The sequence below is a fragment of the Triticum aestivum genome, chromosome 5B (genome assembly GCF_018294505.1).
Source record: "Triticum aestivum cultivar Chinese Spring chromosome 5B, IWGSC CS RefSeq v2.1, whole genome shotgun sequence".
NCBI lineage: Eukaryota > Viridiplantae > Streptophyta > Magnoliopsida > Poales > Poaceae > Triticum > Triticum aestivum.
In genome coordinates, this window is record NC_057807.1 from 698,889,399 (window position 1) to 698,913,824 (window position 24,426).

The 24,426-nt window shown below is 52.6% G+C and overlaps 2 protein-coding genes across 2 annotated transcripts; one reads left to right on the forward strand and one right to left on the reverse strand.

The window, feature by feature from the left end:
- The first annotated feature begins 13,819 nt into the window (after positions 1-13,819).
- On the forward strand, positions 13,820-16,115 carry LOC123117791 (uncharacterized). Its single transcript, XM_044538468.1, has 3 exons — positions 13,820-14,031; positions 14,102-15,376; positions 15,698-16,115. Exons 2-3 carry the CDS (start codon positions 14,182-14,184, stop codon positions 15,727-15,729), a joined length of 1,227 nt encoding a protein of 408 aa, XP_044394403.1. The 5' UTR covers positions 13,820-14,031; positions 14,102-14,181; the 3' UTR covers positions 15,730-16,115.
- Positions 16,116-20,551: 4,436 nt separating this feature from the next.
- On the reverse strand, positions 20,552-22,290 carry LOC123117792 (uncharacterized). The gene is made up of 2 exons (XM_044538469.1): positions 21,068-22,290; positions 20,552-20,958 (listed from the first exon to the last, which is right to left on the reverse strand). The coding sequence occupies exons 1-2, from the start codon at positions 22,233-22,235 to the stop codon at positions 20,882-20,884; spliced, it is 1,245 nt and encodes a 414-aa protein (XP_044394404.1). The 5' UTR covers positions 22,236-22,290; the 3' UTR covers positions 20,552-20,881.
- Positions 22,291-24,426: the final 2,136 nt, after the last annotated feature.

Sequence of the window (24,426 nt, forward strand, 5' to 3'; positions counted from 1 at the left end):
TATTGCAGAATAGAGAGGCCACCATCCACAAGATGTGGCACTAGTCCTTCTATCTGGCCGTCCTGCTTAGCACGCTCAATCAGAATAGCCAACATGTCAGCAACAATGTTAAATAACATTGGAGACATGGAGTCACCCTGTCGTAGTCCTTTTTTTGTCTGAAAGTAATGGCCTACATCATCATTGACTTTGATGGCCACACTACCTCCAGTTACAAAATTTTGGATCCACTGACGCCATTTATCGGAGAAACCTTTCATTCTTAGGGCTTGTTAGAGGAAAGACCATTTGACGTTGTCATAGGCTTTTTCAAAGTCAATTTTGAATACTACTCCACTCATGTTTTTCCGGTGCATCTCGTGAACGGTCTCATGCAAAATTACTACGCCATCGAGTATATTCCTTCCTTGCATGAACGCCGTTTGAGATGGCCGAACAACATGATCAGCTACCGAGTTTAACCTATTTGTGGCCACTTTGGTGAAAATCTTGAAGCTAACATTAAGGAGGCATATGGGTCTGAACTGTTGGATCCGTTCGGCCTCCTTAATCTTGGGCAACAAAACAATCTCGCCAAAATTAAGTCTAAATAGGTCTAGTTGGTCGGCATGAAGACAATTGAACAAATCCAAAAGGTCGGTCTTGATGATATCCCAAAAATTCTGATAGAATTCTGCGGGGAAACCATCTGGCCCTGGAGCTTTGTTATGTTCCATTTGGAACACCGCCGCTCTCACCTCCTCTTCCGAGAATGGTGCCGTTAGGATATCATTTTCTTCTGCCGTGACTTGTGGAATATCATCCGTTTGGGTCTCGTCAAGGGTGAAGTTCCCTTCAACTGACGCTCCAAACAGAGATTTGTAGTATTTGGTGATATACTTTTTGAGCTCCTCCTGTCCTTCGATCCGACCCTCATCTTGTTGGAGACTGTAAATACATTTTTTCCGATGCCGGCCATTGGCGATCAATTGGAAGTATTTTGTATTACTATCACCCATCAAGATGAAGTCAGCTTTGGATCTCTGGTAGTATTTGATCTCCTCTTCTCGCAAAAGACGTGCAACCTTCTCGTTAGATTGATTTTTCAGCTCAATCTCTTGTTGAGATAAGGTGCGCGTCTCTGTAATTTTGTCGAGGTCATCAATAATGGTAGAGAGTCTTTGTTTTTCTTTTTTATATATCCCGTTGATGTGTTTCGCCCATCCAGTGAGGTGTTTCCTCATGGCCCTTATTTTAAAGTTTCATCTCTGAATAGGCGTACGACCAACAGCGGGCTTCTCCCAAACATTCTTGATTATGTCTACAAATCCATCCCGATGCAGCCATCCCAATTCAAATTTATGTGGCAGACAATTAAAGAAGCAGATTTGCTATTTCACATCTAGATGTAAAATAGTCATTTCACATCTGACTATCACCATAGGATGAAAGCCCTTTAAGATTCATTCTTTTTTCTCAGCTCGCTGTGTTGCTTTTTTTCTTGTTGTTGTTTTTCCGCAGTCTGCGCCAACACTAGCTTGTTTCACGTATCAGCTCATGGGGCTTCATTGAGCGTCTGTTTTTTTCCTTTCACATCGTTTTGGGGGCTATGGTCGATTTGCATGTACTCCATCCGTTTCTAGACATATTTTAGAGTGTAGGTTCACTCATTATGCTCCGTATGTAGTCTATAGTGAAATCTCCAAAAAGACTTATATTTAGGAATGGAGGGAGTATGTGTAGCCGCATGCATGTGTTGTAGCTAGTGCAAACACACCCTGCAAACTATTAGGTGCATTTTTTTTCAATTTTTTCCTTATTTGGTGCCTTACCGCTCCAGGTGAAAATGAAAAAAAGGAGACACCACACTTTTTTGTTTGTTTTTGTTTTTACTTTTATTTTAGATATTGTTATTTTTCATTTATTTTTATTTTAGATTTGTTAATAATCATCTAGATGATTTTTAGCTGTGTTACACCTAAGTTATTCATCACTCGATCAAACATGTATGTGTTTGTTCACATGCATGTGCCTTGGGTTGTGTTGGTGTTTGCGTTGTCGGGCCGGTTTTTCGTGTCCCACTGGTGGCCATTTCTCTCGTTGTCTTCCATGTTTGCGTATGCGTGAGTATATGAGTCTCTTCCCATAGGTTGTAACTCATCGGGATGACATTTAGTAATGTCTCATCTAAATTTTCAAATGTGCAATCTTTTGTTGCTAAAATTTTTGTGCTGTGTTTTGATCCGCATCATCTTGTCGACCCGTTTCGCGGCTTCTATCCATTGTTGGCCGATTATGTGTCGGCTCACGTTTCTTGTCGGGGTTGTCAGTTTTCACTCCGTGCGGGTTGTAGCTTTTCTCACTCTATGTTGTGGGTGCGGTTCAGTTTTTGTATAGAGTAACATGACTAGTTGCTCTCTCTCTCTTCGGTTGAGCTACGGTTCGGTTTTTTTCTTTTTTTTTTGTTTTTGTTTTTCTTTTTTTTCTTTTTAGTTTCGTGTAGTTGTCCTATTTACATGTTCACCCTTGACTTGCATTTAGGTGGATAATTTGTTTCATTCCAGTTGCAAACCGGTTCATGACGATCTTCTGTACTTGATGGTTTCCTTCATTTGCTTACTAGCTAGTTAGTGTGTCGAGTCCTCTTTATACGTATAATACGTAGCATCGGCCAAGCACGGAGATAAGAGAGAACACTTCTCTCTATTAGCTAGCTAACACAATATATGAAACCCCTAAATTAACCCTACAAAACCCTCAGAACCCCCAAACACCCCCCCCCTCAGAAAAAAAAACAAAAACCCCAGCCCCTGAACTGCTGACGCGTGGAAGCTTTTATCGAAAAAGGCTTTCGCCCCGCTTTATAAATAAAGCAAACCGCCACAAGACATACAACCACAACAGGTCCACACACACACACCACCCAAGTACCACAACAAAGTATTAAGGTTCTGCTGAGGGCACAGCTCAACAAGCCCAGAAGAAAGAGAAAAAACAAAGCCTGCCCAGTGCAGGCGATCTAGTCAGGCTCCGGCGGAGGCGGCGGCGGCGGGGGCGACAGGCGGACGGCCATCGAGCGGAGATCGGCGATGAAGGCAGAGATGGTGTCCCGATCCAGGGGGCGGCTAAGCGGCCGCCAAAGCTGCAAGAAACCCGAGAATTTGTAGAGAGCATCAGTAGCGCGACGAAGAGGAGTACGCTGGATCACTAGCTTATTGCGAACGGTCCAAAGCGTCCAGGCAAGGACCCCAACCTCGAGCCACCTAATGTGGCGAGAGGACAAAGGGGACAATTGGAGTTCAGCAAATAAGTCCGGGAAATTGGTGTGGCACCAACTCCCACCGACAATCTCGCGAAAGCAGCTCCAGAGGAACCGGGCGGAGACGCAGGCGAAGAAGATGTGGTTGGAGTCCTCGAGAACAGCACAGAGGGGGCAGATACCAGTGCCCGGGCCATTACGCTTGCGGACCTCCACACCGGACGGGATCCGTCCATGGATCCACTGCCACATGAAGATGCGAATCTTCAGGGGGACGCGGACGGACCACACCAACGATACGGGGAGGGGAGCGGAGGAGGGGGCAATGGCCAAGTATAGCGATTTGGTAGAGAACTGGCCCGACGGCTCCAGGTGCCAGCGCACAAGATCCTGATCCCCATCCACCACCGGCTCATGCAGAGCAACGCAGTCAAGCAACTCACGCCAGGCGGCGGATTCCGCCGGCCCAAATGGCCGACGGAAAGCAAGGCGCCCTAAGTCAAGAAGGGCCCTATCAACAGAGATCATGGGGTCGACAGCGATAGAGAAGAGGGTGGGGAAGCGGGCCGCAAAGGGAGAGTCGCCGGGCCAACGATCAAACCAGAAGAGCGTCGAGAGGCTGGACCCCACCGAGATAGAGGTACCAATGCGGAGCACCGGAAGAAGCTAGACGAGGGACTCCCAGAACTGAGAACCTCCCGATTTCTGGCAGAAGTCAAGGGGTTGACCACGCAGGTACTTATTCCGGATAATGTCCAGCCAGAGGCCACCATGACCCTACGTGATACGCCACAGCCACCGGGATAGAAGGGCAATATTCATCCGTTTAGAGCACATGATGCCCAATCCACCCTCCTCCCTGGGCTTGCAGATGTCAGGCCAGCTGACCATGTGATACTTCTGCTTGCCAAGCTCGCCAACCCAGTAGAATCGGGACTGGATTTTGGCGATCTCCTTATGGAGAGATTCATGGAGGCTATAGAAACTCATAAGAAACAAGAGGAGGCTGGAGAGGGAGGAGTTGATAAGGATAGTCCGGGCCGCCTTGGAAAGCCACCTCCCCTGCCAGGGCTCGCATCTGGTCTGGAGCTTGGTCACTGAGGGGCGTAGGTCTGCGACAGAGAGGCGCGAGTCACGGGGCGTCCCAAGGTAGGTAGTGGGGAAAGAGCCCAGGCGGCAATTAAGTCTGTTGGCAATGGCCACAGACTCAGCGGGGGAATATCCCATCACCATAACATCGCTCTTATCGAAGTTGATCTTGAGGCCCGACATCTGTTGGAAGCAAAGAAGGAGGAACTTGAGGTTGGTGATGTCCATCTCCGAGCCTTCGACCATGATGATCGTGTCGTCAGCATACTGGAGGATGGAGATTCCCGAGCCCCCAGAGAGGTGGGGGGTAATACCTCGGATGTGGCCCGCGGCTTTAGCCTTATCGAGAATGGAGGCCAAAGCGTCCACGACCATATTGAAGAGGAACGGGGAGAAGGGGTCGCCTTGGCGCACCCCACATAGGGTAGGGAAGAAGGGACCGATCTCGCCGTTGATGCTGACCGCCGTGCGACCGCAAGAGACCATTTGCATGACTCTCGTGATCCACCGGTCGTCAAAGCCCTTCCGAAGAAGGACTTCCCTAAGGAAGGACCAGCTAACCGTATCATAGGCTTTGTGAAAATCGATCTTCAGAAAGACCGCCTTCAGGCGCTTGACCCGGACCTCATGAAGAACCTCATGAAGCACCAGGACACCATCCAGGATGTACCGACCCTTAATGAAGGCTGATTGGTTAGGGTGGGTAATCCGATCTGCAAGCAGGGTCACCCTATTGGCGTACCCCTTGGCCAGGATCCGGAAGATCACGTTAATGACCGTAATCGGGCGGAACTGGCGGATGTCAGTCGCCCCAGGGACCTTGGGGATGAGGGAGATGGTCCCGAAGTTGAGGCGGCCTAGGTCAATAGATCCCACGAAGAATTCATCAAAGATGGCCATGACCTCTGGTTTAATCACGTTCCAGAAGGTCTGGAAGAAAATGACCGGAAGACCGTCCGGGCCCGGAGCAGAGGAGGAGTTCATACCCTTGATGGCCTCCCAGACCTCCTGCTCAGAGAAGGGGGCCGTCAGGGACGCGTTCTCTGCGTCAGAGGCAAGTTGGGCGCCGGCCCAACAATCAGGGGCGAGGGAGATGCCGCTCCGAGGAGCGGGAGAGAAGAGGGAACGATAGAAGCCGTCGACATGGGAGCGGATGTCCCGGGGGTCCTGGAGGAGGGTTACCCCATCCCAAAGGCAGGGAATGGTGTTGCGTCTACGGCGCCCGTTGGCAATCGCCTGGAAGTAAGCCGTATTCGCGTCACCCTTCAGGACCCAACGCTGAGCGCCCCGAAGGCGCCAATAGGCTTCCTCATCGGTGTAAATCACGGAGAGCTGGTCTTCGAGGTCATAGCGGGAGAGCCACTCGTCTGGGGAGAGACCCACCGCGTCAGCCCGAAAGTCGAGGGCCTGGATCGCGGTGAGCAACGCCTTCTTACGCTCCCTGGCGTCACGGCCCAGGTTGGCCCCCCAGCCCTTCATAAATTGCCGGCCACGCTTCGCACAGAAGTGCCACGCGTCAATAGCAGAAGGGGGGCGAGGGTGGGGGTGGGCCCGAGCCTCGATCCACCGAGCACAGACGGCGTTGGTAAACCCGGCCTGGGAAAGCCAGAAGGTCTCAAACCGGAACCGAGGGGGGATCGGCGGACGCTCGTCCGCGGAGGAGAGGAGCAAGGGGACGTGGTCGGAACCAATCCGGGTGATGGCGCGAAGAGAGGCTAGGGGGCATCGGAGGTCCCATTCCGGGGAAACTAGGACCCTGTCCAAGACGGACAGGGTCGGGGAGGCTTGTCGGTTGGTCCAAGTAAAACGGGCCCCAACCCGATCAATCTCCCGGAGGGCGAGGTCGGCAATGAAGTCGTTAAACATGTCCATCCGGGCAAAGCAAACATTGCCATTGTTCTTGTCCTCCGCAACGCGCAGCAGGTTGAAGTCGCCCCCGACAACCACGGGGAGGGAGGCGGCCGAGATTTTCCGGTGGAGCTCCTCCAAGAAGGAGGCCGACCTACTATGATCGGCCGGTCCATAGACAATGATGATCTCCCACTTGAAGTTGAGCGACCTCTCGAAAAGCTCCATGCTGACGAAGAATTCGCCCCTATCCATGCTGCCCACCTCAAAGGTGGCATCCTTCACACCTAAAAGGATGCCACCCGAGTGGCCCGCGCTCCCACTAGAAGGGAGCCAGTGCCACGCAAAGAGGTGAGAGCTCAGCCGGTCAAGCTCAGGGAGCGCAAAATCGCGACGCATGGTCTCTTGCACAGCCACGATGTCGATGTGCTCATCTCGCATGTATTCCACTAACTGGCGGCGGCGGCCATCATGGCCGAAGCCGCGGATGTTCCAGAAGAGGGCCCGCATTAAGGAGCCATTGGGGGGCTGCTTGACCCCAGAACACAGGAAGCGCTAAGCGCACGAAGGGCCGCCGTGCGGGAGCGGGTGCGTCCCCGAATCTCCGGCACGGCCACCGAGGGAGGAGGGGCCGTCGGCTGCGGCCGAGGCGGAGAGGAAGATCCCCCAGACGTAGAGGCGGCTGGGGGAACGAGGAGGGCCGCCCGGGCCTCCGCAAGTTTCCCATCGAGAACCTCACGGGCTCTGATGGCCGCGATCTGGGCGAGAGGGGGGCCAACTTCCCCTCGGAAAATGATCGCGGAGTCGGAGGCCACTTTGGCGAGATGACCCAGCGGAACAGACTCAAGCGCAGAGAAAGAACAAGACGAAGCAGAGGGGGGAATGGAGGGCGTACCTGGCTCCAAGTTACGGGCAGCAGCGCGGAGCTCCGCCCGCTCGGGGATGGGCAGCGCCGGGCTGCCCTCAGGGTGGGCAGCGTCCAGCCGAGCACTCCGGCGGGAGGCCACCACCGGGGAGGAGGCCGACCGACCGCGACGGGAGTAGGCGGCGGACCGGGGAGGGGGGGCTGGGCCGCCAGAGGCGTGATGATCCGGGCCGCCCCCACCCCAGGAGACGACGGAGGGGAGGGCAGCAGTCCCGACCCAGCACAGCCGAGGAAGATCTGGGCCGGGGGTGATGGTGCGGCCAGAGGGGGAGGAGGCGCACTGGGGGCCGGAGAGCCGGCATCCGTGGGAGCCCGTGGAGACGACGGGACCGGAGGAGCGTCAGGCTGCGGGGAGGAGATGGCGACGGGGGGAGGCGAAGCCGGAGTGGGGGGACAACCACAGGAGGCGTCCCCCCACCCGCGGGCGCCGCCGAAGAGTCGGAGAGCAGGCCACCGAGCGGGCCGACCGGGGCCAGCACAGGTGGCGGGGACGAGGTGGGGGAGCACGGGGAGGAGGCCGGGCAGACCACCAGGCCCACACTGGAGATGTCGCTCCCCTCGAATGGCGACACGTCAGAGATCGGCGGGCCATCCACCGGGGGGCGAGAGGCGGCCTGGCGGCCCTTGCCCCCCGCAGACGGAGGGGGGCGAGGGGGATGGGGAGCGAGAGTCCTCGGACGCCCCCTCCTCATCCGAGCGGTGAGAACGAGAGCGGTGGCGGCCGTGGTAGTCTCCGTCGGCCCCCGGGTTGTCACCAGGGGGGCCGACGTCGAGGGAGCGGGGACTCCCAACGTGGTTAGGAGGCTCGGGAGCGATCCTGAGGTCGAAGCCCTGGTTGTTGAAGAAGACCCGGACCGAAGTGCGCAGCTTGGAGGAGTCGAGGCACTTGACCTTGACCCGCACCTCCTCGTCCTTGCGCAATGAGAGCTCGTCGACCACCACCACCTTGCCCAAGAGGCGAGACATCTGGAGGATGACGAGCTCGGACCGCGCAATATCGGGGAGACCGGAGATGAGGATCCAGGCGGTGTCGAGGACAGCCACGGCCTGAGCGTCGAGTACTGGCTCGGATATCTCGACAACCAGTTGGTTGAGCGCGAGAGTGATCCGGCCACTACGCGTCGCGTAGCCAAAGCAGACGGAGTCTGGGAAGATGACGGAGAAGATGTGACCGGCTGTGGGGGTGACCACCCAGTCCCACTGGTGGCGGTAGAGGTGGTTGAGCTCAGCCTCGATCATCTCTGGGGACGCCACCCCATCAATGACCGTGTCAATCGCCTGAAGGAAGGGCGACGGAGGAGGGGCGTCCGGGACCTCGAGGTGGAAGAAGCCCAACCCCTCGATCCCATGCCCATACATCATGAGCTCCGAAACCACCGGTCTATCCGGGCACAGAATGGCGGGGTGGCCGGGATCCTTGCAAAGGTAGCAGCACTGGGGGTTGACGCAAGCAACCAGAGAATACCGTCCCGCGGTGCGGAGGGACGTAGCGGCGAGTGTCCAGGGTGGGAAGGATACCGTCCCGCGGGCGAGGCGAGCCGACCCGGGCCGGACGGGAGGGGGACGGGGAGCGTTCCCGACGACGGGACGGCGACGGGGAGCGCCGGCGGGCGCGCCAGTCCCCCGACGACGCCCGCGGCGACAGGGACCGCGCCCGGTCATCACGGCGGGAGGGGGAGCGGCGGCCGTCCCGAAGCTCCCGGTGCTCGCGCCGGAGCTCCTCCTCCCGCCGGAGGGAGTCGGGGGAGGGATCAGGAGACTTTCGAACGTGAGGAGACCACCAAGGCTTGGGCGATGGGCGACTCCGCTGGCGCCTTCGCGGGCCCCTCCGCCGCCTCTGCCTCGGCGCCGCCGGCGCCCCTCCCCGCCCCCTCCCTGCCGGCCTCTCCGGCCGCGGCCCCGCCGCCGCCCTCCGCGCCGGTCGCCCCGGCGGCTCCCTTCCGGTGGGCTGACTGCGCGGAGGACGCGCCGTTCCCCCTCCCGCCTCTTCCCCGGCTCCCTCCACCCCCCGCTCCTCCCGCCGGCCCGTCCTGCCCCGCCGGCTGGCTAGCTCAGCCCCCCACGTGAGGGGCTCTGCTCCCAGCAGGCGGGCGCCGCCGCCGGCCCCCTCGGCGCCCCGGAGCCCGGCTCGGGTGCCGCCCCCCCAAGGTGTGGCCTTGGCCGGTAGGGCTCTCCGCCGCCGCCGCGTGCTGGCCTGGGGCGTGGCCAGGCGCGCCGATCGGGGCCCCGCCCTCTCCTCCTGGCGCCGGCCGGCGGTGGGGGGCCGGCCGCCGGCTCCTCCTTCCCCCCGTTGTCCCTCTCCCTCCCTCCCCTCCTCCTAGTCCCGTCGCCACGCCCGACGCCGTACCGGCCGTTCATAGCGCATTTCGGCTCCTCCGGGCTCCATGTGCAGACGGCCCGGGTCGCCCGGCCCCCTCCCGCTTCCCTCGACGGTCCGGCGCCGGCGGCGGCGCCGCTGGCCGCTTCCGGTAGGGTTTTCCCCTCCACCCCGCTCTCCCCCGCGACACAGGCCACCCGGCGGGGCTTGCTAGGCTGTTGGGCCCTGGCCCATCGCGCCCGGTGGCCCCTGCGCGGCCCACCGCAGGTCGCCCCCCCCCCTCCCCTCGCAGGCCGGCCCAATCTGGGTGGACCAACCCCGTGCCCTAGGACCAGCAGAGGGGGCATCTGCTCGATTTGGCCTCCCCGTGGTCTCCCTCTGCCCCCGTCCCTGTGCGCCGCCGCCTCCTCTCCCCTGCCCACCTCCACCCCTCGCCTCGCTCCTCAGGCGCCCCCTGCCGCTCCCCCTCCATCGTCCGGCCGGCCAGCTCCCCTTCCCCGCCCGCTCCCCTCGCCCCGTCCCTCCCGGCCCCCGCCGCGCCGCGGTCGGCCATGCCGCGGGAGTGGAATGACCCGGCTCCCCGGGCGAAGCGGAAGGCGGGAGCCCCCCCCCCCCCCCCCCGCGGCTCGCGTGGAAGCTTTTTGGTCCCGGTTGGTGGCACCAACCGGGACAAAAGGCCCTCCTACCTGGGCAAGCCGCAACGGTCACGTGAAGCCCAATCTGTCCCGGTTCCTGGGCGAAACGTGATTAAAAAGAATATGGCAATACTGTTAGATGAGAGATATTATCTCATCTAGATGTGACATAGTCGGACCCTTAAGGAAGAGACAAAGGGTTAGCATAAATAAAGTCACGGAAGTTCAAAAGAATAAAAATAAAAAGGAATTGGGCTATGTCACCAAGGTGATTACTGCGCATGGGCTAGCGATGCACTTGCAGCTTTTAATGGAAAATAATCCGTAGCAAATTAAGCAGCGGCCGAACAAGAAGGAAAACCCTAATCAGACATGATCAAATTAATCAAAGTGGCTCCATCGTCTTGACGTAGGCAAACGTCCGGTAGTTGTCAAAGGAGTAGCCTCCCATGTCAACGAGCGACATCCCCTGGTCGCCGTTGCCGACGCGCACCACACCGCGGCCGTCGTCGCACCGGAGCCTCCATCCCAACGGCGGCGCATCTTTCGGCCAGTGGGCGTAGAAGGACGACCTGTAGCGCACCGTGAGGACGCACCCGCCTGTGTACGCAAAGTGAGGCACTGGGACATGCTGCCCGACAACGTACCGGTGGATCCACCCCTGTCCCTTCTCCAGAACCCACGCCTCGGCCGACATGGAGCCACGGGTGACCACGCCCAGCCTCCCGCGCACCTCCGTCAGGTGGTAACGCATGTGTCCGGGCGGCAGTGAGGGCAGCGGCGGGGCGGCGGGAGCGACAACGTGCTCGTCGTCTAGGTCGAACGCCGCCACCTTCCGGGTGTCGCTGGGCGTGACCCAGAGCCAGTAGGTCATGCCGTCGATGCTGACGATGCCGGCGGCGAGGTCGCACTTGGGGCAGCCCGGGCCGGCATGCACGGTCACCTCCCGCCACGCCGCCTCCCCGAGCGTGAGCACATGGACGGCGTCGAACTCGCAGACCCGCTCGTAGCTGCACGGGACATGCACCACCTTGTACTTCCCCGTCGTCGGGTGGTACGCGAAGCTGTAGGCCTCGTGCCATGCCTTGGTCTCGCTCCGCTTTGTCTGTGTGGTGCGCCCGACGAGCTGTGCCGCGCACGGCAGCGCCGGGACAGCGAGGGCCTTGCCGGTAGCCGGGTTGACGACCGTGACGGCGCCGCCGGCGCGCTCCTCGTTGTCGCAGAGGCAGAGCAGGCCGTTGCACGTGCCGACCAGCTGCACCGCGCTATCGCCGTAGTGGAGGCGTTTGGCGGCGTTCCTCCACAGCGGCCTGCAGCTCCCCGCGGCGGCCGCCGATGAAGACAGGTCGTCGATGATGTACGCGATGCCGCTTCTGGGGTCCCAGATGAGGGGGCTGGCGCGGCTCTGCATCTCGGTGGTGCGGCTGTTGACGACGTCACGCCAGTGACGGCAGACGAGACGTGCCCGGAGCCGGGAGCTCGGCGGCAGCCGCCGCAGGATGTCCGCCAACACGTCCGTGGAGAAGTAGCGTTCCATGGATTCTCTTTCTTCTTGGATGGGATCTGTCAGTAAATTTGTTGTTGATCGATGTCCTTATTTTTAGTCGGGGATTACGTACGTAGCTGCCAAGTTTGTTTGAGTAGAACCCGTTACGGGAAGAGGTCTGCTCCTATACTTTCCCGGAAGTTTTTATGAGACCTTCTTTTTTACAATCGTTTTCCTCACCCTTTTATGAGACCTCCTGTTCGACGCCCGCACAGGGGCTAGCGCATTGGCCCAGCCCAATAAGAATCACTATACTGGACCACAGAAGACGTCTACTGTAGCAACATGTACGTGTACTCTAGCTGTTTGTTCTTGGATCCCTAAAAGAAAAGCTACTCGTTTTTGGTCATGTTTTTTCTGGTTTTTATTTTTGGCAATTCTACTTTTTAGCTGGGGCTTTCTTCTTGGATGGGGTCTGTCAAAGTTTGTTGTTGATGTCCTTCTTTTTAACTGGGGCTTACGTAGCTGCCAAGTTTGAGTAGAGTTCGTTACGGGAATTCGTGTGAAGAGTAAAACCTACTCCTGGTTTGGTGGATTGGTGATGTGTTTGAGCCCTGCGTTTACAAGAGCGCAACCTTGCCGGCGAAGTGCTCGAGAGGTGCAGCTAGCTACTGTAAATGGGCAGGGTGTCGACCTTTGCAAAGGTATCCATTGCCCTCCTTTTATAGATGAAAGGGGCTACCGTAGTGGCAAAATGATAATTACATTGGGTAGTAGTGACTACAGTGCTATCATACCTTACCCTGTATATGACAAGAGCATTAAATACACTGTTAGGTGTCACGCTGGGGTGAATGCCGGCAAGGGAGCACTGGTCCACCTGTACCGTCATCCCAGCTACCTTTTATTATCGTGACACGGCATCAGGACAGGTGTCTGTAAAGTTGATCTTCAAACGACGAACTGGCATCTGCCCTCGACAAGTTTCACCTAACCGCATGCGCGCTTGCCATATGTGGGCAAGCTTCTCATAGGCTACCGAGCTGGAGCGATGGAGGGAGCTTGTCGGTCTTGTGCTTTCCGGCCCAAACCTTGCCGACTTGAAGCTTGTCGGCTTTTCAATACTTCCTTAGTGCTTCGCGATGACCTACATGGAGGTCTTCTTCATGGTTTTTATCTATCAAGTCTTGAGTGCTTGGCATAAGTCCGTCTTCTGCCAAGCCCTTACCGGCGAGGAGGCTACGACTGTCTGTGCATTGTCAAACACCCATGTTCAATACACCAACAAATGACATCTCTTAAAAAATGGCACCTATTAATAAAAAGTAGAAAATGCCATCTCTTAATATAAAAATATCTCTTAAATAAAAAGTGTCATCTCTTAATAAACAATAGAAAAATGACATCTGTTAATAACCAAAAATGCCATCTATTAATATAGAAAATACCAGAAAAGCCATCTATTAGTAAAAAAATGTCATCTATTAATAGAAAAATGGCATATCTTAATAACCAAAAATGTGATCCCTTAATATAGAAAATGGCATCCCGTAATATAAGAAATGCCATCTTTTAATATTAAAATGTCATATCTTAGTAAAATGAAAAATGCCACTTCTTAATAGAAAATGCCAATTCTTATTATTATTTTTAAATGCCATGTAACGCTAGTTTTGTTTTGTTTTAAACTACAATGTGAAAATTTCAAACAAAAAATGTCATCTGCTGAACAATGGGGGAGCCTGGGATCTAGGTCTCCAGCAAACTGCGCTGTGATGTGGTGTTTTGATTCTCTAATACATACTCCCTCCGTCCGGAAATACTTGTCATTAAAATGAATAAAAAGAAATGTATCTAGATGTATTTTAGTTCTAGATACATTCCTTTTTGTCTACTTTGATGACAAGTATTTCCGGACGGAAAGAGTACCTCAGATCGGGGGTATATCCCTCAAAAAAAGATCGGGGGTATAACCTCCAGCTAGCGAGCGGCTGTCATCCGTCTGATCCAGCGCACGCTCGACGTCGCCACCTGCATGCACGTTGGATCAATCGGTGTCGGTGGGATCATGATGCGTCGCACGTCTCTCAACGTTCGCCAGCGATCACGATCCTTATTGTTAGATCTAAACTTGGTCAACGAGCCAGCATGTGACCGAGTGCACCATCAAATTAGAAATGATAATGCTGGTGTCTATTTTTATTTGGGAGACGCGAGACGCTTATTGTCATTGGCTCAGTCAGAGAGAGACGTGGTGTCCATTTTTATTCTGAAGGAAGAACAATTATTTCTTTCCGCAAAAAAAAAAAGAAGAACAATTATTTCTTCCTAGTCTAATCCCAACCTCTAATGTGCCCCGTCGTGTCCTGCTCCCCTCCCCGGTAGCTAGCTCTCCCGTAGGCCATCTCTCCGCCCGTGACCACCACCAAGAGGCGTCCCCGGCAGCGATCAACGACGGCGGCAGGGACGCTTCCCGACGTCTCAACTCTCAAGGTGAGTCTTCTCCACTAATTACTCCCCTCCTCTTCCTCCTTCATTTCTCTGATTTATCTTTCCTCTTCAGTTCGAACAGACCGAGGGGAATTCCGTGACAAGTAACCCGCCCACATCCATCTAGATCCTTCCTACCCTCCACCAACAACCATGCCGCCGCCTCCGACTCCAGCGACGAGGCCTGCACCGACGCTGCCGGACGAGCTTATCGAGGAGGTCTTCCTCCGCCTCCCACCGGACGAGCCCTCGAGCCTCGTGCGTGCCTCCCTGGCCAGCAGTTTTTGGCTCAGCCTCCTCACCGGAACTAGCTTCTCCGTTCGCTACCGAGAGTTCCATGATGCTCCCCCCATGTTGGGCTTCTTTTATTCCTGGCTCCACGACGACCGCCCCGACGACGAAGGAGATCCCCCCGTCCAACGGTTTGCCTTCACCACGAAATTCGGCGCACGCATTCCCGAGGTTGAGGAATGGGACGACTATGAAGCATTGGACTGCCGCCATGGCCGCGTTCTCTTTGAAAACCCCTTTGGGTGTCCCGCCCCGCTCTTCGTTTGGGACCCCATGACAGGCTGCACGAGATACTTGGAGAAGCCCGATGGATGCTGGGGCGATGGGGCCACAGTGGTCTGTGCCGTGAGCGGCTGTGACCACCGCTTGTGTGACGGGGGGCCCGTCCGTGTGGTCTTTTTCATGACCGGTGATGGTGATGGTTGTGTTGCGCACGTGTCTGTCGCGTTGCTGGAGATGGATGATGCATGGAGCGAGAGCTCTGATCTTGATCTTGAGCTTGAGTGGACCCTGAGCCCTGGTCTTGAACTTGAAGCTACGCATGCATTCATTCCGGAAATAATGCCCCCTGTCCTCATCGAAGACGCACTCTACTTCATGCTTTCCATTGTTGATGGTGTTTGTGATATGGCTATTCTAAAGTACGACATGGCCTCTGATAGCTTGTCATTGATTGATCTACCGGACGTGCGCTCTAATGGCTTACCACTCAAAGACCATTCCTTTATCCCCATGGCTATGGGGGATGGCAATTTGGGGTTTGCACAAGTGGATGGCTTAACACTCAACCTATGGTCAAGCTCAATCCACACGGGTGCCGAGGGCCTTGCGTCATGGACTCAGCATATAATTGTCGATCTCAAGAACCTTCTCCCTATTCAGAATCCCGAGAAAAGTCTTAGGCTGATTGGATCCGTGGAAGGCAGTGATATAATTTTCATCACTACAGACCTTGGCATCTACCAGATTAGTCTCAAGTCCCTCAGGTGGAAGAAGCTATGGAAGAGCGAGAAGTTTAGTGCTTTGATTCCGTACATGAGTTTCTACAATCCACAAGGTATATTTATATGTCCGTTTCTTTTCTGATTTGGTAACAACTACCCTTAAATAATAAGCCCTCTGTCCCGAAGTAAGTGTCGCTCTTTTAGAATGGATGGAGTAATATATCAGTTAGCAAATAATTTTTAAAATGTTTAACCAGATGAAAATTTATATTTGATGTTTTTAATTTGTGATAATGTATGTAGGCTCAAGAAAACTTTGAGGGCTATGTAATATACTTGGATGTTACACCTAGTTATTCTCATGCCTACCTAATTGGCAATTTTATCATGCCATTCTTCTTTTTTGAATCACACTAATAAATCTACGTTTGCAGAGAGGATCAACCCCTATGATGAAGCTCATTGATGGCTTAGTATTGAATGTGGCCACTATCATCAATTGAAAAAATGACCACTTGAAGGGGCAACGTGGTCTCGTGATGAATATGCACTATTAATAGCTGGTTTGGTGCAATGGTGTTTGTTTTTTCATTTTGTTGGTAACTTTGTCGGCCAGCATAATAATTCCCGGTGTTAAGTGGCATGCCTAAGCGGGTGAAGGATTCACGGATTTACGGATGAACCTACTAGTTGTCACAGGATTTACGAATGGAGAGAGCCAACCGACTTTTATCTTTTTCCTGATAATTGAAATGTCATATCTTGTAATCCACCGGATACATTTCATTAAACCGGATGATATTCTTGCAAATAAGAGTTTGAAATGTATGCATTTAGTATTTTTCCTGATAATTGAAAGTTTTTCCTGATAATTGAAAGGGAGACGCTACGCGTCCGCCAGGTGATCCGTATGAAACATCCGCCACCTCGACGGCCTTTCGATGTACGCGCGCGCAGCCGTCCGATCTACTTCTGGTGCGCGGCTCGGTCTCCTCCCTCGACCCATTAATTCCTGAAACAACGGTCGAGTTGCGAAAACAAGCGTCTCGCGATCCATTCGATGCCTGACGCGAGCCGTTCAATACTCCTCTCTAATTTCCTGCAACGATACTCTTGTTGCAAGATCTGGTCTTCTCTGACTTCCTGCAACAAGACCTTGTTGCGAAACCTCATCTTCTACAATTTTCTGCAACAAGACCTTGTTGCGAAACCTCTTCTTCTTTAATTTTCTGCAACAAGACCCTTAGAAAAATTGCAAACAACGTCTCCCACCGCGTCTAATTTTCTGCGGCAACATTTTTCACGCGTCTAATTTTCTGCACATCTTTCACGCGTCTAATTTTCTACAACAAGATCCTTGTTGCAAAAACTGCAACAACATTTTCGGTTGCATCTAATTTTCTGCAACAAGATCCTTGTTTCAAAAATTAAAACAACAGCTCTGCCGCATCTAACTTTCTGCAACAGGACCCATGTTGCAAAATTAGCACGGCCATGGATGGGGAAGCGAGTGCAGCCATGGATGAGGGAGGCGAGCATGGCTGCCAGGGATGTAGAAGCACCGTTGTTGCAGAAAACTTGTAGCGGGAAACTGAGCTCAAGGAGGCGGCAGCCATGGCTGTCCACACCGGTGCTCCCCAAGCAGTAGGACGACGACGGACGCGGACACTGGTGCTCTCGGGGACGGCGGATGCGGCTCCAGATCTTGTTTCAGATGCGACAGAGGAGGAACTTAGGCAGGATGGAGGCAGGAGAAGAAGAGGAGGGGCATGGCTGATGGAGGCTTGACTATCGGCATGCCCACCGGCGACGATGCGTAGGTTGGGGATGAGCCAGAAGGGACGATTAGGATGTAGACCCGGGAAGGAGAAAAAGTGACGCACGAGCCAAGGAGGAGATAAGGTTGAGAAAGGGAAGGAGATAGGCTTGGCGTACCCTCGGCGCCACGTGTAGCGCGGAGAAGGCGGCGGACGCGGGTGGTGTTTTCAGCCGGTTGAAGGTAAGTTTTTTCCTAATTGAAATGACATATCTTCTAGATCAATTAATGTAGTTTCTATTCTACTCTTTTTCAACAAATGGGATGAAATTCATGCAAACAAGGCCGGATTTCATGTAAACATAACGGATTTCATACAAACACGGCGAATTGTCATTACATTTCGAACATTTAGAACAAAAAAAACGACCCGACCATAAACCTAACCTATAGCGGCGGCGCCCGGTGTCCAAGCCCGTGTCGTTCTCCATCCGTCGTCTCCATGAGCACCGAAGATAAAGTAAAGGAAGAGTAGAACACATGAGGTGGATGACCCCACATGGGACACCGGGGCCTGCCGCCTCCAGCGGCCTACTCATCCTCGGAGGAGTCTGCGACCTGTCCGTCGCTGGTGGATGAGGTCCACGAAGGAAATGGTGGCGACGGCGCTGTCGTCGTCGCATCGGGCTGCCTGATGGTTCGTCGGCGGCATGTAGAAGGCACGACTGTGGTTGTTCTCATCCGCGGTGGCATGGAGCTGCGCCTCGGCGGCAGCAGTTTCCTGGCGAGCAGCGGCTTCAACATGGACGGCATCATAGATGGCATGCTTCTCCGCGACGAAGTTGGGGTTCATCGCGGCCATGGCCTCCACGGCCTCCTCGCTTGCCCGCTCGTCCTAGATCTGGCCCTCCGTCGGCCAGTGCTGCTCCAGAAATAATGCATAAAAAACTACCCATCTGACTAAACATTCAAACTTTTAAATTGTTCCGCCAACTAGTATATTCATTCTTTAATAACTGTTCCAATTCACAAAAGAAAATGACATATAGATATACCCAGGCCTGTTCCAAATCACGGAGGCTACCTAATTCTGCATGATTAGGGGAAAAGCATTTACACATGGTGATCTTTTGCATGATGGGAGTAAGAGTTGAGACACATCACACAAGCGTATCTCTGTATGCCCAGGCCTGTTGCCGCATTAGCTCTACAACAAGCATCAATTGACAGAGGTTAGTTGTAGCAATGATCACTGTACCCTTGCAATCTCAGACAAAAAGTAATTTACTTATTTATTTGAACAGAAGGAGGCACCATTTTTGCGAATTCAAACGCATTTGACATCGTCTTTCAAGTCCCGGTGAACAAATTTGCTCAGCCTGAGCAACATTGGGCACTACATGGTCATGTGAGCTTAAGTGCACTGGTACAGTAAGCAGAGTATGTAGCACAATTATGTGCCACACCACATTCAAAATCTCTAGCGATGTAACATATCCTCAATCCTAGATTGTTATAGGCCTCCAAGAAATGTGCGAGATCAGCTCAAATTTCCCACTGCCTTGGATGGGAAAGGAGCTGATATGAAGCTGCAGCTTAGCTAATGTTTGATCAGCTGCTATGATCGTCCTGTTCTCTGCAAACATAGATTCCAATGGTTGTAGCAGGTTGCAGAGAGTTGTTCTTCCAGGAGACATATTGCAAAAAATCTTAAAACCTTCAATGTCCAAGTCAGTTTTAATGGTAGCTCCGCGGGGGGATGAGTCATCAGCATCTGTAGCTGTTCGTGGTTGATCTTGCTGATCCCTGCATAATAACATGTGAATATCTTCATCCCACTACATGGACATTGCAATCTACTGCTATTATGTCCACTTTAGGCCAAAAGTATGCAGCAAGTACCTGAAAGTTTTGCAGACCTGCTGAAGCAATAAAAACCTGTATGAGATCTTCAAGCAGCCATGCTGTCCCATATCCTGTAGTTCCCTAAACTTATATCTAAAGATTCAGTTTGCATGCTATGCTCTTCAGCAACATTGCTTGCTGAATGAATAAGAATAGTGACATCAGCTCTTGACAGGTAGAACTCATCTTTTTTATGGTGACATGCTGCACTAATTAAACCCAGAAGTATAATTAGGACACATCAGCAGGCCAGCATGCAGAAACCATCATTATATCAATTCTTGGATGACATAACCACCAACTCTGGATATACTCTTCCATAGAAACAACAGAGCACATTACAAGATAACACATTCACCCGCTTACAAATGCCCACAAGAACGGGAAATTATCAATGCTTAGTGGAAAAAGCCTACAACAATACGAGAAAACAAGCACGAAAACAGCTACTCCCTCCATCCGGAAATACTTGTCATCAAAATGAATAAAAGGGGATGTATCTAGATGTATTTTAGTTATAGATACATCCCTTTTTATCCATTTTGATGACAAGTATTTTCGGACGGAGGGAGTACTAAATAGTGATATAATTCACTAAAAGGCCCTCGCAGCCTCCAATCTGGTCGCTTATCTTGTTGCTGATAGTGGCCTCATACCCTAAGCATACTCAACCATACATTGTCACTGCGCCGCATCACTGGGGATCACTCTTTCTGCAGGCGTAAATTTGTCAGTGTGATTCCAAAAAGGAGTTGGTATAATATAAATTGCCAATTAGTAAGCATAATTAGTTGTAATTACATAGCACTCAAAAGTTTGCTCGGGCACATTTCAAATATAACTTTCAATCTGATTAGGTCAATGTTTTGTTTGTTCCACTAACTATATATGGAGTATCACTTAAGAGTTCCTGAATCACAAATGAGAGGACACATAGATAAAAATATACCTTGTGGGTTGGTCCAGCTCCCCCTCGCAGGCGCGTCGCAGCCATTCTCGACGTGAACCTCTACTCCTCGCGCTACCGTCTCCATTGGGCTCAACCGGAGACGGGATTTCGTCGACACGAGGCTTGCTCTTGATGACTGATGATTTGGATGGGAGACCCACGTACATGCTCGAACAAGTCGCCGGCTACACAGACGAATACATTGTCCTGTACGGTGAATGTTTTCCTATACAAACCGGACACGGACACCACACATCGTGGTTAACTCTACAACATAGAGGATGCCAACATGTCGCAACATATATACACCGTATCGACCTACCATGCAAATCCGACTCGTTCTTCCACTCGGACAATGCGACGTTCTCAACCAACTCCAACTCCAGTGACGCGCTCTTAAGCACCACAAAACCTAAACTATTGTCAGGTTTATCACCATGACAAACGCCCAGTGTCAGTTGCTCCCTGCTTTGCGCTCTGGCTATAATGAAGGCAGATAGATGGTGATGGTGTTCTCTGAGAGCGCACAATACCATATTGGTACCAGGTGAATCAACACCACTATCAGAAAAATAAACAAGACTTTCAATCCTAACCTGCACACCTCAAAGATTTGCAGTGGCATCTGGGTATTCAGATTTTATTTTTTCATATGCCTCCCAGAATTGGGTGCTGGGTTCCATTACTAGAAAGCAAACCACTAAACAAGAAAAGGTAAAAGAGAAACAAGGCTGATACCCACCATGACAACAGAAAAAGGCAAAACAAACTCAAAATGACAAACATGCAGCGCCAAAACTCCAGGACAGACACAAAAGGGAGGATAATGACAACCCAACGGACAGCGGCTGTGAAGAACTAATTATCCATTGGTGCAACAGAATGTCAACAAGGTGACCACCAGCAACGCAGTCACTCCAGCATCTTGTCGTTGTCCCCAGATCCGCAAACTTCATCTCAGCTTCATCGATATGCAACTGGCCATGCACAGAAGCCGCCTGCGCAGGCTCATGAGCTCTCGGCAATCTGATGCAGACTCACCGCACCAACCAGGAGATTGTCTTTGTCCCAATCATTCTGCATTCCTGTCCAAACACGAAGGAAAGAACACATGTAACAAGGTCCTTGGCCTGGTATGACTTGAGAGTTGTTCCTGTATCACAAAAGAAAGGGCATATATAGATACAAATATACCTTGTGGATTGTAGAAACTCATGTACGGAATCAAACCACAAAGCTTTTCACTCTTCTGTAGCTTTTTCCACCGTAATGTTTTGAGATTAAGCTCGTAGATGTCAAGGCCCATGGTCACGAAAATGATATCACTGCCCTCCAGAGATCCAATCAGTCTAAGTCTTTTATTGGGATTTTGAATAGGGAGATGGTTATTAAGATCGATGACTGTACGCTGAGTCCATGATCCAATTCCTTCAGGATCTCCCTGTCTTGACCACAAGTGGAGGGTTACCTTATCCACATGTGCAAACCCCAAACTGTTATCACCCATCGCCATGAGGAGAGCGGCATTGAGATTGAAAGGCCCAGCCAACGGTGCATCAATCAGCGACAAGCAGTTAGATACCAGGTCATACTTGAGAATTGCAATGTGATCATCTTCCTGATAGTACACGAGATTGACGTAAAGTGCGCCTTCGACAAAGACAGGGGCCATTTCGTCCCAGGATGGAGTGTACCCACCAACACGAAGAGCAGAGCACCGCGCGCCCCACTTGTCAAGACGAGATTCAGAGCACGGCTTGCTCCAATCAGCCGACATCGGCAAGGACACGCATGCGCTCGCAAAACATTCGCCATCTTCTTCAATCGTATCAACACCGATGTAGGCCACCTGGAAGGGGCCTGCATGGCACGCACGGTGGTCACAGCCGGCCACCGCGCAGAGCACCGCTGCCCCATAGCTGCTGCCGACCTCGCTGGGTTGGTCCAGCTCCCTCCGGCGGCCGCTCATGGGGTCCCAAACGACGAGCGGGACGGGATGGTAAGACTGGTCGCCGAGGAGAACGCGGCCGTGGCGGCAGTCCCACGCAGTGTAGCCCCAGTCCCCCCAGTCGTCATCGGGTATGCGCGCACGGAATTTGGTGGTGGGGAAGAAGTGCGGGATGTTATCTTCCACCTCATGGACGGAATAGGGGCGCCAGGAACAAAGGAAGCCGAGCATGGGGGGCGCTCCATGGAAGTCGCGGTAGCGAGCACGGAAGCGAGGGTCGGAGAGGAGGCCGAGCCAGACCTTGCTGACGAGGGAGGCGCGCGCGAGGTGCTCGGGCTCGTCCGGAGGGAGGCGGAAGAAGACCTCCTCGAGGAGCTCGTCCGGCAGCACCGGCGGCGGCGGCGGCGACAGCATGGTGGGTGGAGGCGGCGAGGGTTTCGGATGGGCAAATTTTTGGAGCGGGTCTTGTGTGGTGTGGGAATCTGACGGGTAGGGGCCTGTGTGCTTTGGCCTCTTTCAGATTTTGACATTTCAAGAAAAAAAGGAGTTTCGCTCCGGGAAAGTAGGATCGCACGAGGCGACGAGGGTTTCCTGTGCGCCGTCGGTGGTGCCGCCGGTTCCCTCTCTCTCTGTCGGCCACTCCGGCCGCAGGAGGGAGGGGGAACCTCGGTTCTGTCCGCTAGGTGTGTGTGATAGGGTTAGGGTTGAGGGTGACGCTGCCGAGGCCGTTGCGGTGGTGTCGCGTCGGAATAAGTTTCTTCGGGCTTCGTTCGCGGTCAGGCGAGGCTTTAGACTTCGTCTAGGAGCCAGCGGGGTGGGGGATCCCCGGATCTCGTCGAGATCGCGGGCTATGGTGATTGGAGGTCCATTGGCACTGGCCGTTTGGGTCCTTGTAGGTATGATTTGCTACTGTCGGTATGATTTGCTACTGTTGTTCTTCTCCTTCCTCTGCGCTGATGCTGGAGGGAGATTCTGCTTTGCCCGGGCGGATGGCCCAGCAGCGGTGCTGGACCAGTTAGATGACTCGAGTTCTCTTCCTTCCGGAAGGGACATTTTTCGCGGTACTCAAAGCCAAAGATGGTGACGGCTGTTGCATGTGTGTTGGATTGATAACCATGCCCTCTCTGCGCTGGTGTCAAAAAAGGAGGAAGCAGCGTGACGGCAATTGTTCCGTGGTTGAAGATGATGACCTGCTTGCGCCTGGTTGCAGATCTTTCTGCTGCAGGGGTCTTCTCTCAAGATTCAGGGATGGTGACACAGAGCTCCGGAGATCTTCTTATGTTATGGTTGTCTTAGGGTACCCTAGGTGTTTATGATCATTTGTGTTTGCGTTTCAGTGTGCTTGTAAGGGTCAACTATTTTGTATTGTTTCGTGATTCTAATGCAAAGAATTCTAAAAAAAAAGATAGTGGCAAATTCAAAAAAAGATTTTGTCATCATAATTTTTATTGTGACATCCCAAACTTTTCCATTTTTATTGTGGTAGCATTTGCAGTTTCAGTTAATGTTGACCAAAACCAACAACACCGTTGCTTATTTTAGGAAAAATGCAAACCTTAAGATTTCGATCAAAAAAAATCTAGAAAGCAATCATTTTTTAAATTTGGCCTAGTTATAATTTTTGTTTTCCTAGATTTTTTGTCAAGTGGCCTGTTTCCCGAAAGAATCTTTTTAATATAAATCTTTCGGATTCCATTCCCATTTTTCGTGGGATGCTATATGAGTTTGACACCCAAGCGATGAATATCCAACTGGTATAGTGGTGTGGACAAAGTTGGACTCCAACAATAGTCAGGGACCACAAATAGTTTTCCATTTTGAAGAAACATTTGCAAGTACTACTAGAGCAACGTCAATTAATATGGATCGAAGGGAGTGGTAAAGTTTCATCACAGTGTCCCTTTTTCTAAAATTGAAGGTCATGTAAATATTCATGTTGTGATCAGAAATATCTCATGGATAGGTGGTGGGCAAGCCATCCATGGAGAGGATGCGGTGAGAGTTGTATGTCTTGGTTGGAGGCTTCGGCGGCTTGAGGTCGACGGGAGGTTGAGCTCATCACGACGGCGGGAAGAGGAGCTTGTGTCAAGGCAGTGCGAGTTAGGCGGGAGGTCGAGCTTGTGATGATGGCTGGATGAAGGGCTTGGTGTCAGGGCTACATGAGGTCGAGGTGCCTGGAGGAGCGACCGATAGCAGGGTCATGACTAGGGTTTTGGCTACAAGGGAACTTTATATATTGAGTGTATAACCAGATATCCTTAGCAACTGGCTGTTTTTGAAAAATTGTCTCTAGTTAGTCGTATCCTCAAAGAGGGTTTTCTGCATTCCTGGACATTTGAGGTGTTCATATTTTTATAAACGTTGCACATGTCTAAAAGTCCGAGGCTGTATTTAGCAATATCTGATTCCGTTGGTTCTTTAGGCCAAGCCGTCTTAAAAAAAAAGGCAAACTATTAAGGCCAACTAGTCAGCGCCATATACCCAAATTTATTCTCGGGCTCCCCATCCATCGCCATCAAAGCTTTCTTATGTTTATGCCAAAAAATGGGTTTGACAATGAAGGTTTCTTACAAAATGGAAAAAGTAAATGATAGAAATAGAAAAA

Coding starts and splice junctions, on each gene's coding strand:
- LOC123117791 (XM_044538468.1), top strand. CDS start 14,182: ATGCCGCCGCCTCCGACTCCAGCGACGAGGCCTGCACCGACGCTGCCG. Junction 15,377..15,697: donor GAGTTTCTACAATCCACAAG/GTATATTTATAT, acceptor CTACGTTTGCAG/AGAGGATCAACCCCTATGAT.
- LOC123117792 (XM_044538469.1), bottom strand. CDS start 22,235: ATGCTGTCGCCGCCGCCGCCGCCGGTGCTGCCGGACGAGCTCCTCGAG. Junction 20,959..21,067: donor GAGTTTCTACAATCCACAAG/GTATATTTGTAT, acceptor GTGTTTGGACAG/GAATGCAGAATGATTGGGAC.